General features: G+C 56.0%; 2 protein-coding genes across 2 annotated transcripts in view; both read left to right on the top strand.

The window, feature by feature from the left end:
* OBSCN (obscurin, cytoskeletal calmodulin and titin-interacting RhoGEF) overlaps nt 1-19,173 on the top strand; it is a 164,786-nt gene that overhangs the window by 130,549 nt on the left and 15,064 nt on the right. Inside the window, 5 exon segments of the mRNA XM_073011456.1 lie at nt 4,067-4,234; nt 4,991-5,093; nt 5,475-5,604; nt 7,822-7,933; nt 17,486-17,662. Coding sequence (XP_072867557.1) covers nt 4,067-4,234; nt 4,991-5,093; nt 5,475-5,604; nt 7,822-7,933; nt 17,486-17,662 — 690 coding nt within the window.
* Nucleotides 7,952-16,152, top strand: LOC140710224 (uncharacterized). Its single transcript, XM_073011455.1, has 2 exons — nt 7,952-11,070; nt 14,495-16,152. Exons 1-2 carry the CDS (start codon nt 10,949-10,951, stop codon nt 15,678-15,680), a joined length of 1,308 nt encoding a protein of 435 aa, XP_072867556.1. The 5' UTR covers nt 7,952-10,948; the 3' UTR covers nt 15,681-16,152.

Genomic DNA, 19,173 nt, shown 5'->3' with positions numbered 1-19,173 from the left:
TCTTGTGGTAGATGTCATAGGACATCAAACTGCAGGGGGTGTGCGTGGCACACGCCTTCATGGTGTGGCTGGAGACACAAAGCAGCCTCATAGCAGGTAGGCCTCCACAGAGAGCCTGGAGAGGGGCAGCTGGCCTAGGGGCCATGGAGAACATTCCCCTTGGCCCTCCGCAGGTTCGCTGAACAATCAGCTTGCAAAAGGCAAACAGATAGGAGGAAAGGCAGACACATTTATTGAATGTGTAGACACTGGATCCTTCAGAATGAAGACCAAAGACCCAGAAGAAGCTGTCTATTTTAATGCTTAGGTTCCATAAAGTATGGACAACTGTGCTGAAATAGGATTGGGCAAATAGGGTTGGATCTAGTGAGAACAGACTGAGTGGGGACATCCTGCTATGCCTGTGTGTCTGGATTCTTCTTGGCCTTCTGAGCAGTGTCCTTTCCTTCTGAGTGAGAAGCAGGACCCTTGCTGGAATGGGGGTCTTGGATCTATAGCCAAACAAAGTAGGTCCGATCATTTCTTCATGGCCAAGTTTTACACAGAAAGATGGAGAGAAAATTGGAGTCCTATTTTTAGGCTTTGTGGCTGGCTTTAGAGAAAAAGGTGTTCTAGTTTCTATGACCCGCCTTGGGGAAGAGGGATTCTAGTTTCTATGGCAGCCTGGGAGGAGAATGAGGGGCTAGAGACAGGAGGGGAGGAGAAGGTCAGAGAGATAATTTTGCTTCTGAGGCTGCTTGGGAGGCCCTTATTTTGGGGTCTTGTTTTCTGAACCCCAACACTGGGTTCATAGGAGCAGTCTGCCAGGATGGAGAGTGGGTTCACCACATGCAATGTGTTCTCCTCTCCTGTAGGCTTGAGAATGTCTCTCCAGGATGTCCTCAGTCTGACATGTGATGTAGATTCTGCGTCTGTACCCTGCCTATGGTGGGGCTTAGTGATGTGGTGTCCTGGGGGCTCTGCACAGGAGCCTTGGCAGTCTGGCCAGGGTGTCCCCATCAGCAGCCTTGATTCACTTCATTGTTCATTGCCCCAGGAAGAGGTGTCTTTAACCTGCCAACCTATTTAAAATTATCTCTGAGCCTGGCATGGTGTCACATGCCTGTGATCTTGGCTGCTTGGCAGGCCATGGCAGGAGGAGTCCATGCACTGCCTGCCGTGTCCCCTCTGCCTTCCCTTGGGGGAGTCTGTCATCTCGGGGAAGTTGCTTGAGCCAGGAAAGGATCTGGTATAGAGGGGATGGAAGGGGTTAGAGGACAATGACAGAACAAGACACACCTCCGTGGCTCAGCCAACCATGGAGGTAGGACCCTGTCTCTACCGCAAACATAGATCCCCTACTGTCACCCCCAGAAGAATGGAAGGCCAGCATGCTGGATGCAGGAGGCTGCTCCACAAGACGCCCAAGTTGTGGCCATTCTTCCTGAGTGCGGGCTTGGTGCCCATCCTTTCCCCTCCGAACCAGCCAGAGCTAGATGGGCTGAGCCCTCTCCTGCCTTGCCCATCGTGGCTGCTGGTGGCCCTACCCGAGCACTCAGTTCAGGTATGAGTGTCCGTGGCTGTGGTCTGAACAGGGTCGGAGTCTTCCTTCAGATTCAGCACTGGCTCTGGCATTTATTGTGAAGTGGTTGAACTGAGGCTGAACTAGCAAAGTCCCTGGCAGGGACTGGAGAAAGCGCCAACCAAGGCACCGCCCAGGTGTCTGTGTTTGAACCCACTCCTCAGTTCTCAGACTGCAACTACCTGCCTAGTTTCTCTCCTTAGCAGGGCAACAAAGTAGAGAAAGAGATCCACAGGGCCACTTCTTCTTTTCCTTCCAGAAGGCCATGCCTCTGACAGTGTCACTTCCCTGTCTCCAAAATTGTAAATCAAAAACTGTGAAGGGCCCAAAATTTTATCCCACTTGCAATCTTGCAAGCCAGCCTGCTAGCCAGATGTAGACAAAAGACACAAGACTCATGGGTCAGAGACAAAGACTTTTTACCAGCAGTGCCTCAGTGTCTCTCATCATTGCCCCCAGCCGTTTCTGTGAGGAGGCGATGGAACCAGGTGTTAGTTGCATGCAGGGGTTGCCCCACGAGAGAGAAATCCTGAATCTTAGGAGACTTGGAGCTCTTTTTATGGGGCTGCTGGTACATCTGCCCATGCTTCACTCCAGAGATAGTGGATGACTTCCTACCCTGGGATGCAGAAATGTCTCCCAGGAAAGGAATGGAAACGTTTTGTCTCTGTTGCCCTGGAACACAGCCAGGCAGACGGGCATCTTCTGCTTCACTATCCTTACTTTCTACTCTACTCTTTTCTTCTTCTATTCTAAACCTGGCTGTGAGTGCCTTTGCTCAGAGGGTTGAAATGTGGAATCTGAATTCCAGGGAGAATTGTTTTCTCACAGCAAGATGAGGACAGAGCTGCTGGTAGCATGGCGGCCCTGACTGCTGGTAGCTTTGGGGGAGAGAAATGGAGCCCAGGGGATGGGCTTAGTGGGGATGGGAAGAGATGCCCTGGAGGGTGTGAGCACAGCTCCTTTCTGGAGTTGCCATAAAGGGGTGCAGAGATCTGAGGTGGTAACTAGAAGGTTTTTGAAAAATATTATTTAAGATTATTTCTGAGCTGGGTGGGGTCGCTCACACCTATAGTCCCAGCTACTCAGGAGGCCAAGGGGGGAGGATCGCTTGAGCCCAGAAGTTTGAGACCAGCATGGGCAACAGAGTGAGGCCCTGTTGCTACAAAAAGTTAAAAAAAATTAGCCAGGCATGGTGGCGCACCTGAGGCGGGAGAATCACTTGCGCCCAGAAGGTCGAGGCTGCAGTGAGCTGTGATCGCCCCCACTGCACTCCAGCCTGGGCAACAGAGCAAGACTCCATCTCTACAAATATATATGTGTATGTGTGTACGTGTGTGTGTGTGTATAATGTGTATATATATGTGTGTGTGTGTGTGTATATATATATAATATATATCTCTTATAGTTCTATACAAATCATAAGTCAGTGCTGGTTGTGACCTTTGTGATTTAAGCAATCTGTGGGCTACACCCGACACTATTGGAATGTGAATCGATCCTGTTTTATATATTTAGACGTTATATGGGAAGGAGTTCTCCACAGTGAGAGGCCGTGCCTTCTGGTCCCTCACCTGGGAAGGAAGCATGCCTTGGCCAGAGAGGTGTAGTCAGTTGTGTGTTCATACCAAGGTGATTTACTTCACATTCTTCAGTCTTCAGATATTCGTATTAGAAGGCTGTGCATTTGGAGGCATGAGGATGTGGCCTGGGAGAGGAGAGTGGAGCTGGGGGTGAGACTTTGGGCTGCTGTGTTCTCCGCAGGAGCAGGTGCAGGGAAAGAAGGCATGGAGGGCTGTGGGCAGTGATTTTGAGAAGGGGCTGCAGGCCCTAGGCTGGGCAGGCAGGGGTGAAGAGGGGATCAAGGTGCTGTGAGCTGGGGTGCAGTCAGTGCATTAGAGGTCCTTGGAACATTGCAGGACTGCTGAGAACTGAAGTGACCAAGGACTCAGCTGCCCATAGAGGATGTCCTCTGTGGGGCTCAGGTCCCTTGGCCTGCCCCCTGCCTCTAGCTAGTGTCCAAGGTGGACAGAGAGAGACAGACAGAGTGAGAGACAGAGACACAGAGACACAGAGAGACAGAAAGGCACAAAAGGCACAGACAGAAAAACAGACAGATAAAGACAGAGACGTGGAGTCAGAGACAGACACAAAGGCAGAGACAACAAGGAGACAGAAAGAGAGACAGAGACAGAAAATAGAAACAGACACAGAGAGACAAAGAAAGAAGCTGAGTCCGAGACAGAGGAAGAAAGTTGGAGACAGAGAAGCAGAGACACAGAGAGAATGGGAGCTCGTGTCAGCCTCTCCCTCCAGGGTTGCAGGTCAACCTGGAAGCTGGACCCAGCAGGGAGCCCGTGCCTGGCCCTTGTGCTGCAAGTGTGGCCCCTCCGTCCCCTCCCCGACCATGACTGCAGCCCCTAGGCCAGGCCCAGCTTCTCCCCGCTAATGGAGTAAGCCGCTGGGTCCCCACCTGAGTGATGGCCCCCCGCTTGTCCTTTCCAGATGGGAAACCAGTGCAGGTGGACCCCCACCACATCCTCATTGAAGACCCTGATGGCTCATGTGCCCTCATCCTGGACAGCCTGACCGGTGTAGACTCTGGCCAGTACATGTGCTTTGCGGCCAGTGCCGCTGGCAACTGCAGTACCCTGGGCAAGATCCTGGTGCAAGGTTAGCCCGGAGGCCTTCCTGGGGGAGGAGCCACCCTGACCCTCCCACCATGGCAGGCCCAGCTGTGGCGGGGTGGTGGGACAGTGGGATGGACATCCAACCATGTTCTTAGGGGATCACTGGGGGCTCATAGAGGGCACTGGGAGGGGTGGGGACCCTGCAGCCCCTTCCCTGGCATCAGCCTCAGCTCCGTCATGGCACCTCTATGTCTCTCTGTATGTCTCTGTGTCTGATGCACTGTGTCTGTTTCTGTCTTTGTCTGCCCATGTCTGTATGTCTCTATCTCTGTCCTTTGATCTCTGTCTCTGTCACCCTGTCTCTGTATGTCTTTTTTCTGTTTCTGTCATTCTGTCTCTGTTTGTCCATCTCTATCTATGTGTCTCTCTGTCTATCTTTCTGTCTCTGTTTCTCCATCTGTCTCTCTGTCTCTGTTTCTTTATCTCTGGTCTCGATGTCTATGTCTCTCTCTCTCTTTCTGTCTCAATTTCTCTTTCTCTGTCTCTTTCTCTCTGTTTTTCCATCTCTGTCTCTTTGTCTCTCTATTTTTCTCTCTCTATTTCTTTCTCTGTCTCTCCTTCTCTGTATCTTTATCTCTCTCTGTTTCTCCATCTCTATCTTTCTGTCCCTGTGTCTCTTTCTTTGTAAGTCTTTCTGTCTCTGTCTCTATCTCTATGTCTGTCTCTGTCTCTCTGTCTCTATGTTTCTATCTGTCTCTCTCTCTCTCTCTCTCTGTCTCTTCCCTCCACAACCCCACAGTCCCACCACGGTTCATGAACCAGGTCCGGGCCTCGCCCTTTGTGGAGGGAGAGGATGCCCAGTTCACCTGCACCATCGAAGGCGCCCCATACCCGCAGATCAGGTGGGGCCCAGGCCTGCCTGGGGATGGGGCATGAGGGGGCCGGCTCCCACCTGGAGCATGGGGCACGGACCATGTGTTCCCGTGTCAGGGCTGGGCTGGACATGGCCATTGGCCTTCAGCTGAGAATGGGCTTTGTGGGGCTCTGGTTCATTCTGGATGTGGGACACCCCTCAGCCGGGAGGACATGGCCAGGCTGTGTCTTGGCTTCTGGAAGGGTGGGCTCTCTGAGGACCCCTGGGGTCTGAAGGCAGGGCAGCTGGGTCGTGAGCACAGGTAGCACAGCCGGGTTTGCCCTGAGACAGGACATAGGAGGATGTCGCCGGTGGGGTAGAGCATGGCCCGAGTCCTGCCTGCCTCATGTGCCCTCCGGGTGGATTCCAGGTGGTACAAGGACGGGGCCCTGCTGACCCCTGGCAGCAAGTTCCAGACACTGAGTGAGCCTCGCAGCGGCCTGCTAGTGCTGGTAATCCGGGCGGCTGGCAAGGAGGACCTGGGGCTCTACGAGTGTGAGGTGAGGGGTGCAGGAGTGGGGACCTGCGTCGGGGCCCAGGCCATCCGTGCTGGCCGTCCTCTGGGGTCTGATTGTGGAGGGGCTTAAGAGCCCAGGCCCTGTCCTCAAGGTGGAGGGCTCTTGGCAGAGGCCAGGGGGCACCATACCCACTGCTACACCCTTCCTTGATGACAGGCCAGAGGCCACCATGCCACTCTCACACCCCATCACAGGCGGGGGCCACCATGCCACTGTCACTGTCATCCCTGGCCACACCACTGCCCCATGCCCTGGCCTTATTCTTCCTCTGCCCCGAAGCCTCTCCTCGGCTCCCATGTCAATCTGGATGCCTTCCTTGGCTTCCCTGGCCATTTCAAGGATGCCACTTGGTTTTTGCCTTTGGGGGGCCCGGCATGGCCTCATGAATTTTGTCATTCATGTCAAATGGAGTGTCAGTCATCCAGTGTAGCCTGGCCCTGCTCAGGTACCTTTTACCTGTGGAGAAGTCCAGCCTACAGGTGGACAGAGCTGCCTTCTGCTCCAGCCACTGTGTCTGCAGGGCCAGGGCAGGGGCTCCCCAGGGTAGGGCCCAGTCCCAGTTCTCCGGCCCTTCAAAGCCTGCAGTGGTTGTGGTGGTCATGGTGGCTGTGTGCCAACTGTAGGTGCCCCAGACCCCAGGCGCTGGCCTCTGTCCAGCTCCTCCAGGGGCACTTGTCTGGCCACCACCCCCCACCATGTAGCTGCCGCTGTGAGCCTATGGGGAGCCTGCCCCACACCACTCTGGCTGGGGAAGCCAGAGACCCAAGTGAGCTCTTGATTTGCACTAATACCATCACTAGCCATGCATGGGGATTTACATTTAAATTTAAATCAACTAAAGTTAAATCCAAAGCTAGGTGCTGTGGCTCACGCCAGTAATCTCAACAATTTGGCAAGCCAAGGCAGGAAAATCCCTTGAGCTCATGAGTTTGAGACCAGCCTGGGCAACATATTGAAACCCTGTCTCTTAAACAGGGTTTATGTTTGTCTAATTGGTGTGTCATCTCACACCAGTTAGAATGGCAATCATTAAAAAATCAGGAAACAACAGGTGCTGGAGAGGATGTGGAGAAATAGGAACACTTTTACACTGTTGGTGGGACTGTAAACTAGTTAAACCATTGTGGAAAACAGTGTGGCGATTCCTCAAGGATCTAGAACTAGAAATAACATTTGACCCAGCCATCCCATTACTGGGGATATACCCAAAGGATTATAAGTCATGCTGCTATAAAGACACATGCACACGTATGTTTATTGTGTCACTATTCACAATAACAAAGAGTTGGAATCAACCCAAATGTCCATCAGTGACAGACTGGATTAAGAAAATATGGCACATATACACCATGGAATACTATGCAGCCATAAAAAAGGATGAGTTCGTGCCCTTTGTAGGGACATAGATGCAGCTGGAAACCATCATTCTCGGCAAACTATCGCAAGAACAGAAAACCAAACACCGCGTGTTCTCACTCATAGGTGGGAAATGAACAATGAGATCACTTGGACACAGGAAGGGGAACGTCACACACCAGGTCCTATTGTGGGGAGGGGGTAGGGGGGAGGGATAGCATTAGGAGATATACCTAATGTAAATGACGAGTTAATGGGTGCAGCACACCAACATGGCACATATATACATATGTAACCTGCATGTTGTGCACATGTACCCTAGAACTTAAAGTGTAATAAAAATAAATAAATAAAAGAAAATGCATAGGCAAAAAAAAAAACCAAAAAAAACTAAAAAATTACTCAGGCACAATGGTGCACACTTTTAGTCCCAGCTAGTCGGAAGGTTGAGGTGGGAGGATCCCTTGAGCCCAGGAGTTGAAGGCTGCAGTGAGCTGAGATTGTGCCATTGCACGCCAGCCTGGGTCATAGAGCGAGACCCAGCTTTAAAACATACATAAAATGAAGTTAAGTTCAGTTACAGATTCGGTTCTCTGGCTGCTCTGGCCCCATGTCCCATGCTCAGAGCTGCACATGGACAGGACAGACGGAGAGCATCCTCATCACTGCAGGGGACCCTAGGGCCATGTGGGTCCCCCAGGGATGCTGTGGCTGGGCTGGGGCCCTTCCCCTTGTGGGGGACACACCAGGATGGAGGCTGCCCATGCTCCCAACATGGCCACAGGGAGAGGGCCCTGCCCATGAGAAGCCTTGGGCTCTGAGCCAGCCCTGCTGTCCTTGCAGCTGGTGAACCGGCTGGGCTCCACACGAGCTAGTGCAGAGCTGCACATTCAGAGCCCCACGCTGCAGGCCCGGGAGCAGTGCCACAGGGAGCAGCTCGCGGGGGCAGTGGAAGGTAAGTCCCACCCCTGTCCTTGCCACTAAGGCAGCTCCCCACAGCTCAGACCCACGCTGGACCCTCACAGGCCTGGCCATGTCTGGGGGGACATGACTCTCACCTTTCCCAGTCAGGGTCTGCTGCCTGGAGGACACTGGAGGAGGGCTGGGCTGGCATCGTGGGGCAGGGAGAGCCACAGATGGGAGATGAGGAGGCTGCTGTGGGCCAGGCACAAGTCCCAGCCCCCGGCTGGAGGCAGCACCTGTGTGGGCTGGTGGAGCGTGGGCCCTGAGCCCAGAGCCTGAGTGGAGGCTGAAGAGGTCACTCTGGGTGAGCAGGGTTCCCAAAGCCCTGCTGCGGTCCAGAGAGGGAAAGCCTGTGCACAGAGGCCACGCCTACACCCAGGGCAGCTCGCCGGTGGTGGACAGGAGGCAGTGGGGAGGTTGCGGCAGGAACAGTAGGAAGGACATCTCTAAAGAGGGCCAGGCCGCTGGGCCCCAACTTGGCTCCCAGGAGAAGGGGCAAGTGTCAGGGGCCTGACCCCTCCATTGAGGGTAGGGCTGGTTGTGGAGAGACCTGGCCTGGTCTGGGACTGCTCCTGGGTTCCTGGGAGGGCCTTGGGCTGCAAAATGACCTCACTAGGGGTGGAAGGTGATGGGCCGGGGGAGAGGTGGGACACATCACCTTATTCCTCCAGGCTCCCGGATGCTTTATTCAGGGCAGGGCAGCCAGGATGGGAAGGGGGTCATTGGGCATCCGTCTTGGGCTCCCAGTTGGGCTGCCCATCTGGACAAGTTTTGAGCCTCCCTTCCCTGGGGACATGCAAGTGGAGGCTGGTTCAACACCTGGCGGAGCTGCAACTCTCACTGTGGGTTGGAATACGTGTCCTCCAAGTCTTAAACATTGGCTCCTGCAACCCCACCTCAACTGTCTCTCCCAGTGCCCAGTGTCTGAAAGCCAGTTGCCCATCTGGACCCCACAGAGCTGGGCCATCTTTGATACCCTCCATGACCCTCAGGGAGACCCCTCCCTTGCTGGGCAAATGTCCTTGTTCCTCAGCCTACACAGTGCCACAGGCACTGGCCAACCCCTGACTGCGAGTGCCCCATGTCTGACGTGTCTCTGGGGGCCCTGTGACCTCCATCAGCCCCACAACTGGTGGCCACAGCACCACACACAACTGCTTCTGGAGCTGCCAGCACCTCAGCCTCCCATGAGTCTTGTGTCTCATGGCCAGGGAGGTGCCCAGCTGGGACACTGCGACACCCAGGGCTGCCTCTTGCTGGTGACAGGAGTGTCCTCCACAGTCGTTCACTTGGCTGTCACAACAAGTCTCTCTCTGGGTCTGGAGGAGGGGGTGGCAGGGGAGAGAGGCCACCAGTGCTGGACAGGGTGTTGGCGCCTCAGCGAGGTAAGAACGCAGGTCCTTGAAGAGCCTGAAGCTGGAGCCAACACCTCCCCGCTTCTAACTCCTATCCTGCTGCTTCATCTTTAACCCAGCAGCTCTGCAGCCTGAACAGGCCCTGGCAGGCCTCTGCGGGGTGGGCGCTGCCCCCTTGCTTGTGGATTACGCTGCGCACGGCTGTACTCCTCCCATGGTCGCAAATACTCACTCTGGCCCACAGTCGATCAGGTGGCAGTTTAGGTACATGAATGAAGGTGCCAGAGAGTGTATGGGCGCAGAGGTGCCTGGCTGTCAGCTCCAAGTACAGGGAGGATGAGTGGGGAGGCCCTGGATTTCCCCATCACTCTGTAGTTCCCATCACTGGCCTGCAGGTGGTGGACACATTGGCTTTCTCTGGGGTCAGCTTAGTCTAAACACACAGAGCCTTTTGGTTGGATCTCATTCTCTCCTCCCATGGGCACTCCTCTCTCCAGGGGGAGCCTGTGAAATACACACTTACACATATGTATACATGTGCGTGCACACACATATGCATGCACGTACACACATTTGCATATGTGTGTGCCCAGAAATGCACAGTACGTGTGGCTTGCAAGTGTACATATAGATGCAGGTAGTCCCTGAAATTCACGTGCTTCTCATCTGAGACAGGTGTAAAGCCTTTCTCCACATGGCAATCTAGCAAAGCAGACAGTGTCCCACTCCCGACCCAGAGCTGTGAGGCCGTGTGCCCCAGGCCACGTTACTTGACTTTTCTGGGCCTCCTGCTTGTTTTTTTCCCTCAGGGTGCTGGGAAGGGTCACTGAGATGTGAAGGTGCTGGTGGCCTGTGGACTGCCCACTGGCCAGCTGGCTAGGGCTGGGAGGGGGCCATCTTTGTGCCCTGATGATTCTGCCCAGGAGCTGCAGAGGAGGAGTCCTTGAGGTGAACTGGAAGGAGGAGCTGCCTGATCCCAGATGCGTCCCATCCCATAGCTGGAACCACAGGCCCCATCCTGCTCACTCTGGGGAGGGAGGCAGCTAGGAAAACCAAGAGAGACCATGGAGTGTGTGAACTGAGGATGCTCCTATAGGGAGATTTGGGCTGACACTCACTCGGAGCTCAGCACCCTGCCCAGGCATCCCCTGGGGCTGTTCTTGGCAGGACTTCTGTGGCTTTGTGCCACAAAGCTCAGGTGTGCCACTTTCAGGACTCCAGAGTCCCTCTCTCCTGAGGATTTTTTATAACAGAGGCCCCAACTGCCTCAGCCTCAGTGTAGCTGCTGGCTCCCTATGCAGCCACAGGCCATGTATTCCCTTCTAGGACTTGGTTTCTGTGTCTGAGAAGTGGGATTGTAGGTCTGACAAATTCACAGGGCTCCCTTGGCACATGGGTTGAAGGAGAAGCTGGGATTTCTGTGCTGGGAGCGTAGGTAGGGTCTTCATTCTCCCCCCAGACCCTCGAGACCCTCAAGACCCTGCAAGACCCTCGAGAGGGACAGTGGGTCCTGCCTTCACGAGGGGACACATTGTCCTCAGCCCTCATTCCACAGCCACTCAGGACAGGCATCGTCACCTCCATGTCAGAGACCAGAGAACTAGGGCTCTGAGTAGACAGCCTGCCCAGGGGCAGCTTAGCAGGCGACTATAATGCTGTGCCACTCAGATAGCTCAGCCCCCAGCACTGGCTGGTCTGTAACCCTCGCTATTCCGACTGTTTTCTTTGTAGTCACTGAGCAAGAGACTAAAGTCCCCAAGAAAACCGTCATCATGTAAGTGCAGGCGTGTTCCTAACCTTCCTTCTGACTGCAGTGCCTCCTGCATGCCACTGACCTGCCTGGATCATGCCCGTGTGGCCTAGCCACCTGCTTGCCGCCTGTCTGCTCACGTAACATTCACCCTCTGACTGCCAGCACCTTACAGGTACTTGCAGTTACCTTGCATAGGCACCTTCCCCTGGGGCCTCGATTACCTCCACACTTCACAGCTCTCTCTTCCAGGGCCTCAGTACACTCCATGGTCCCACTATTTCAGCAGAGTAGACTTATTCCACACACTTCACAGTGGTTCATCCAGGGATTCATCAGGTGCTAGGCCTGACAGCTGCTTTCCTCAGTGGGCCAGAGACAGAATTCTAATCCTCAGCACCCTGGGATTTACGACAGTGTTGTCCAACAGAACTTTCTGTGATGATAGAAATGTTCTATATTGGCTGGGCACAGTGGTGCACGCCTGTAATCCCAGCACTTTAGGAGGCCAAGGAGGTCAGGAGTTCGACACCAGCCTGGCCAACATGGTGAAACCCTGTCTCTACTAAAAATACAAAAATTAGCCGGGTGTGGTGGTGGGCCCTTGTAATCCCAGCTACTCGGAAGGCTGAGGCAGGAGAATTGCTTGAACCCGGGAGGCAGAAATTGCAGTGAGCCAAGATCACGCCACCGCACTCCAGCCTGGGTAATAGAGCAAGTTCTGTCTCGAAAAAAAATAAAAAGAAATGTTCTCTATCTCCCCTGTCCACTACAGTAGCCAACTAGCTACATGCGTCTTTTGAAGCATCTGGAATGTGTCTAGTGTGATTGAAGGACAAATTTTAAATTTTAATTTTTGTTCATTTGAATTTAATTTACATAGTACACTCATAGTGGACAGCACAGCCTTAGGGCCCTTAGAGGTCCCCAAGCCTGATTTTCACATTTGGAAGATGGGGAAACTGAAGTTCAGGGAAGAGAGGAGGTTAGCTCCGGGTGGCTAATGATTGGAAGCCAGCGGAGATCCCACTTCCCCAGTGCCACGCCCACCGTCTCTTTCTTCATCCTTCAGTGCCTCAAGGATTTAGCAAAATCACACATGCTGCTGCTGCTGAAGTAACACAAGAGGACTAGAACTGGGTGAACCCATAAATGTAGGGTTGGTTTTGACCTGAATAATCTGAGAGGACTTCCAATAGAAGGTGTGTGCAGGTGGGAGTGATGGAAGAGCTTGGAAAAGCCAGGAGACAGGAAAGACTATGGTTTCCTAAGGCCAGATGGCTGAGAAGCTCCAGCACGGGAAAACTCTTAGTTCTCAAGGGGCCTACAACCTCCAAAAGGGGCCTTCAGTTGGCCCTATTATAGGAAAATCCCATTGCCAGACATTTGTTGAGATCCTGGGTTAACCTTTCTTTGGCTGTCTCCCTCCTTCCCTAAAGCAAGTTGCTTCTATGATGCCACCCCACAATAGATGGGACTGCCTGGATGCTCGTGAGCACCCCACTCCTGGAGGTATGCAATGGTGCCAGAGCCTCACATAGATTAGTTCTACATTTTGTCCCTTTGGGAGCACTATTATTATCTACATTTTATGGATAAGAAAAGGAGGAGCAGAGATGGAGCCAGAATGCCCCACTGGCAAAGCTTCAGAGGCGACTCATGCCTAGGGAAGGGAGGACCAGGTGATTTACAAGCATACAAGTCCAGTCTGTTCCAGGCTTAGGAAGGTGGGAGCCCTCACCCTGCAAAGAATAATTTACCCACTCAGCTTGAGGAATGGAGGGAGCCAACTGCATAGGCATAGCGCTGAACCCAAGGGTGGACCGCACAGGTAGAGGCACCAGGGAGGCAGTAGACCCGAGAAGGAAACAGGGCTTGGAGGCAGACCCCATGTGCTGTGCTTGCAGTATCAGTACAGGATGCCCATGTGTCCTTGTGCGGGTAGCAGTGAGTCCAGCATTTGGGGGGATATTTAGGAGTCCCCATCCCCATCCACCTGTTGGGCTGCACTCAACTTACCACCCTGCATCAGCAGATCGGGCAACGTGAGGTGAGCAGATGGGGCCTGGTCCAGGCTCTCAGCAACAAGCGTACTGCCCTAGAGCCTGCGTGTGAGGCAGGAAAGCAGCCTGTGGGCATGAGTGGGCCACATCTCTGAGCCTCAGCTTCCCCATCAGTTAAGTGGAATACATCACTCCCTCCTTAATAGCTGAGGGCTGGAGGAGGCAGGACCTGTCATTGCTGTGCACCCCAAGGGGTGGTCACACATCTCTGGGCTCATCCCTGGGAGCAACTGCTTCCAGATGGAGCCCTGAATTAGACAAAAGCAAAGCTAAACGAGAGAGAGGCAGTACCTTGGACAAAGACGACAGCTGGCAGTAGCTCACGTGGTGACAACTTTGTCACCTCGTATGTGCCACATTCCTTGCCCTGAGCCTGAGGGAAGTGCAGGGCTGAGGGCAAAATGAGTAATAGGCAGGGAACTGATATGTGTTGTGTGTTACTCAGCACGTTCTGCTTCCCTACCTGTTACTCAGTTTGCTCTGAGTGCTCAGCAAGGTCAGGGACACCGGGCACCAGAGGAGGACCTGGGCTGACTGCTGCACTTCTCCCTCTTGGCCCCAGGCAGATTTTGAGCCTCTTTGAGCCTCTCTGTCCCCTATGAAGTGGGATCAGACCCTCTCCCAGGTTACTGCAGAGTCAGACAAGAGAACTTGCAAAGTGCTCCATGCACAGCCACATACAGCCGACCTTGCATTCTGCCTCCATCACTCCTCCCCAGTCCCATTTTGGGAGATGGAACCAGGCAGGAGGAGGGGCTTGTCTGACATCACACGGCTCATCACGGCCAAGCCAAGTCTGGGGCCAGGTATCCAGCCAGGTTTCTTCCTTGGCCTGCCTAAAGCCTTTCCAGGCCTCACACTCTCAGACCCAAAGGCTAGGAGAAAAGGGCTGAGCTCAGCCCCCACCCCGCCCCCGCGGCATGAGCTGTCCAGCCCATCCCTGGCTGAGGATTTTCAGGGTGTGCAGGCCCTGCCCTCTTAGAGTTGGCCACTCACTGTCCCCCATGATACAAAGCACAAAGCCTGCTGGTGGGATGGACCTGGAGGGGAGACTGTCACTGGGGCCACTGCACTTAGGATGTGACCCAGTTTTTGGAGGCACTTGCCTTTGCGGTGCGGCACGGGCCTCCCCATATACCTCACCTCTTGTTTTCAGATCTGCACACCAGAGACTGAGGTTGGCCACATGGGACCTTGTGCTTTGTTTCTTTGGTTCTATGGCAGGGGGTGGAGGACTCTGCAGGTTGGGCTCACATGTATGTGTAAGAGTTCTTTGTGCACTCTCACCGCTCGCTTGCTGGTACAATAACCTGAGCTCTTACGCTGCCCTGGCAATCCTGGGCACTGTGCCCATCTTTTCTTGGGCCCTCTCCTCCCTCCCCCAGAGAAGAGACCATCACCACTGTGGTGAAGAGCCCACGTGGCCAACGACGGTCCTCCAGCAAGTCCCCCTCCCGCTCACCTTCCCGCTGCTCTGCCAGCCCGCTGAGGCCGGGCCTACTGGCCCCTGACCTGCTGTACCTGCCAGGGGCTGGCCAGCCCCGCAGGCCTGAGGCAGAGCCAGGCCGGAAGCCCGTGGTGCCCACACTGTACGTGACAGAGGCCGAGGCCCACTCTCCAGCTCTGCCCAGACTCTTGGGGTCCCAGCCCAAGTGGTTGGAGGTGGAGGAGACCATTGAAGTCCAGGTGAAGAAGATGGGCCCGCAGGGTGTGTCTCCCACCAGAGAGGTGCCCAGGAGCTCATCAGGGCATCTCTTCACGCTGCCCGGTGCGACCCCCGGAGGGGACCCCAATTCCAACAACTCCAACAACAAGCTGCTGGCCCAGGAGACCTGGGCCCAGGGCACAGCCATGGTCAGCGTCAGAGAGCCCCTCCTCTTCCGCGTGGATGCCAGAGGCAGTGTGGACTGGGCTGCTTCTGACGTGGGCAGCCTGGAGCTGGAGGACACCGGCGTCACCCTGGAGGAGGAGTGCACCATGGAGGAGGCGGGAGAGGAAGAGGGGGAAGATGGAGATGCCTTTGTGATGGAGGAGTCCCAGGACACACACAGCCTTGGGGATCGTGACCCCAAGATCCTCACGCACAATGGCCGCGTGCTGACACTGGCTGACCTGGAAGATTACGTGCCTGGGGAAGGGGAGACCTTCTGCTGTGGTGGCCCTGGGCCCAGCGCCCCTGATGACCCTCCCTGCGAGGTCTCAGTGATCCAGAGAGAGATCGGGGAGCCCACGGTGGGGCAGCCTGTGCTGCTCAGTGTGGGGCATGCACTGGGTCCCCGAGGCACTCTCGGCCTCTTTAGGCCTGAGCTCCGTGGGGCATCACCACCAGGACCCCAGGTCCGTAGCCTTGAGGGCACCTCCTTCCTCTTGCGGGAAGCCCCGGCTCAGCCTGTGGGTAGTGCTCCCTGGACGCAGTCTTTCTGCACTCGCATCCGGCGTTCTGTGGACAGTGGTCAGTGCAGCTTCACCACAGAACTTTCCACCCAGACCATCAACTTTGGGACAGTAGGGGAGACGGTCACCCTTCACATCTGCCCAGACAAGGATGGGGATGAGGGGGCACAGCCCTGATGCTGCTGCTGTGGTGGCTTGGGGCAGCAGGGAGAGGGGCGTGCCCTTGAGGCCTAGGACGCTGCCCAGCCTCAGCAGCAGCCCCTAGGAGCCTCCTGAGGGCCTCCCTGTCCCTGGTCCTGGGCCCTTCTTACCTCACTCAACTTCAGCCAGGAGGACTGGGTGGCGCTTGTAACGTCAGAATGACTGGCTCAAAGACCTCAGCTCTGGGCCATTTCCTCTCAGCCTGGCAGGAGCCTTGGGACTGTGGATGAAGGATGTAGCCTTGGGCATTTGTCCTGTTCCCACGTGGGCCTGGTCCATCCCTCCTGGTCACAGCTGCCAGGCCTGGCATGGCCTTGCCTCTTCTGCAGTCTTGGTGACTGAGACCCTTGGGTGGGTGCTTCCCAGCTCTGCAGGCCCTTCTGGCCTTCTCTGCAGGGTGGACATGGGGTCTGTGTGTGGGCAGCAGCCTGTCTCTCAGCAAGAATAAAGTAGCTTCCTGCACACCTCTCTGACTCTCCTTGCTTCTCCACTGGGCAGCCCTGGGTCCCCTCCACCTGCAGCCCTCAGGGGAGCCCATACCCTCATCTGCCTTTGACTGTGAGGTCCCCTGGCTGGTCACTGCCTGTGGAGTCCCGGCCCACCCTGGGGTCCCTGAGTGGACCTGCGACAGCTGGTTCCCATCATGGAGAGGCCACTCACAGGGGCACACGGCATGGCCAGAACAGCCAATCATGCTCCTTCCTAGCATGCTGGGTACCAGGCAGGCCTTCCCCAGCCCTGGGCAGCTGGGACTATTGTCATGGCAGACGTGGGGATGTGGTGACCCCGTGGGATCTCAGCATCAGGGGTCAACTTCATTGTCTCTGGCCGGACGATCCCAGCACCATTAGAGGACAACCCCAAGCCCTCCAGCTCCGAGGCTGGCCCAGGGGTCCTGCTGACTGCGTTGGAGTGAGGAGGGTAGAGAGGAGGGTGCCCTGGCAATGTAGAGAGCAGCCCAGGTCTCCTCTCCAGGCTGGCGACTGGGGATGCGGCAAGGGCCCTCAGCAAGGGCTTGAAGACACAAACAAGGCGGGAGGCTTGGGGCAGGTGACCTGCTGAACCCGTGTGCGAGGTGCCTGGCTGATGGCCAGGTGGACGGGGAGGCTGCTGAGGGGGAGCTGCCAGTGGGGACCATGCCCAGCAGGGCTCTAGAGGAGTCTCTTGCAGCCAGCAGGGGGCCAGGTGGGGCGGCCAGGGCTGGGGTTGCAGGCAGAAGGGAGAGCAGATTTGGGTCACAGGTGGAGAAGAGAAAGCCCCTGGCAGGCGAGTTCAGGCAGGGGCTGCCCTGGGAGGGAGGGCCCATCCCCAGGGAGGGGTCCACAGTCATGGCCGCCTGGACACCCACTGAACCCAAGCTTCCTCTGGTTTTCGCCTTGGCACCAGGCTGTGCCCAGGTTTGAGGAGAGGCCAGCCCTGGTAGGGGGTTGCGATCAGTGGCAGAGCCAGGGCCTGGGGCAGGTATCCAGGCCCGTCTGCTCCCTGGAGGTGGTGACACTCTCCTGAAGGTTCCCGGGGAGGATGGGCCTGAGCTCGCAGGGAGTCTAGGAGGAGGAAGTGCCTGCCTGCAGCATGGGTCTGTGGTTTTTTCCTCTCTGTGTCCCAGGCCTCCACCTCCAGGCAGCCTTCTGAGAGGGGAGTGGGTGGGGAGGAGCCCAGTGTTGGACCACCTGGGCAGTCTCTGAGGAGGGGGACGGGGTTCCTGGAGACCCCTCCGGAGGCTGCAGCTATCCCAGACCCCTGGGTCTCACCTGCTCTGCACTCATCTGCCTCTTCTACAGACACCACCCTGGAGCGAGTGGACCAGATCACATCCGTCCTGGAGAGACTGCTGGGCCCCAGGGTGCCAGGCCCCTTCACAGGGGACCTCACTGGCCCCAGCCCCTGCCACAGGGGGGCACCTGCACTCCAGGAAACCGGCTCCCAACCTCCAGTCACCGGATCTTCGGAGGCACCCGGTGAGGCCCAGACGCATGCTGACAACAAAGACCCCCAGGGATTGACCCCAACCTGGCTGTGCAACGTGAAGGGTACCCATCACATGGGCATGAACTGGCTAGGCCCCAGTGACTCCGATTTGGAATCCCAGTGGCTCCATGCACTGGGGGTCCTGGGTCAAGCCTACCTCTTGCTTGGCCTCAGTTTCCCTGTCAGAATCTTGGCACAGAATGGGTTCTGGAAGGTTCCTTCTGCTCTGAATCTGTTCCAGGAGCCAGAGGCTTCCCATGGTTGGCCTGTGATGGCAAATTCAGGTGCCCTGTGCTCCTCAGTAGACAGGGAGGAGGGGGAGCAGGGGGTGAGAAAGGGGAGGAGGAGACGGGAGAAGTAAGAGGGAGAGGAGGAGGGAGATGGAGGGGGCAGAAGATAGGAAAGGAGGAGGAGGTGGAGGAGGGAGGGGCAGAAGCAGCCAGTACCCCAGACAGACCAGATCAGACTGGCTGCTACAAGAGCCAGCTCTGTGTGTCACTCAAACCCCTTCCCCCAGGTGTTGGGGGTCTCCTGTTTTGAAGCACTTTAATGGCTTCTTCTTTTTTTGTCTTTCGGATGGGGTCTTGCTCTGTCACCTAGGCTGGATTGCAGTGTGCAGGGGTGTGACCACAGCTCACTGCAGCCCCAACCTCCTGGGTTTAAGTGATTCTCTCACCTCAGCCTCCCAAGTAGCTCCCATGCCACCATGCCCAGCTAATTTTTTTTATTTTTGGGTAGAGATGGGGTCTTGCTGTGTTGCCCAGGCTGCTCTCAAACTCCTGGGTTCAAGCCATTCTCCTGCCTCAGCTTCCCAAAGTGCTGGGATTACGGGTGTGAGCCTGGCTGCCAACCTGCCCGAGCCCTGGCCTCGCTCCAGCCTGGTCCTCAGGTGTCCGATCAAGGAACTTTTCCTAAAGGGACAGATGGTGCATCTGGGGAAACTGAGGCCTGGGTTGGGGGAATCTCATCCAAATCCCTGCTGCTCACCGCAGGTGGATGGGGGCCTGGAGTCAGGCGTCCAGAAAGCCATGAGGACGGGGCTGAAGCGAGGCCAGAGCTGGGGCAGGATGGCAGCCAGGCTCCTCCCCTGCCCCGTCCAGCATCCTCTGCATCTTGCTTCTGTGGGCTTCTTGGGTCCATGCCCTTCTCCTTCTCTTTTGGCCCAGCCCCAGCCTTGGTTGTCTTCACACAAAAGACCATCACGGCCTTGCATCCTGAGTGCCTACCCACTCTGGTCACCCCACACCATCTTGCAGGGCCTTCCCTGATGCACCCTCCCTGGCCACCCCTACCTGGTTCCATCACCTTGGAGAAAGGCCGTCAGGCTGGAGCCAAACAGGATGAGACCTCCAGGGCTCAGTGCCCTCCCCAAGGACAGCACGGGACAGTCCCCCACCATGGTCCCACGCTTAATCCCCTGAACACATGCTCCAACAGTCCCACAGTCCCTATGCTGCTTCTGTGGCCTCTTGCAGGCCACGTGGCATAGGGTTCGGGGCAA

The sequence above is a fragment of the Chlorocebus sabaeus genome, chromosome 25 (genome assembly GCF_047675955.1).
Source record: "Chlorocebus sabaeus isolate Y175 chromosome 25, mChlSab1.0.hap1, whole genome shotgun sequence".
Taxonomy (NCBI): Eukaryota; Metazoa; Chordata; class Mammalia; order Primates; family Cercopithecidae; genus Chlorocebus; species Chlorocebus sabaeus.
Note: the sequence above shows the minus strand (reverse complement) of the source record. Positions and strands in the feature narration are given on the sequence as shown.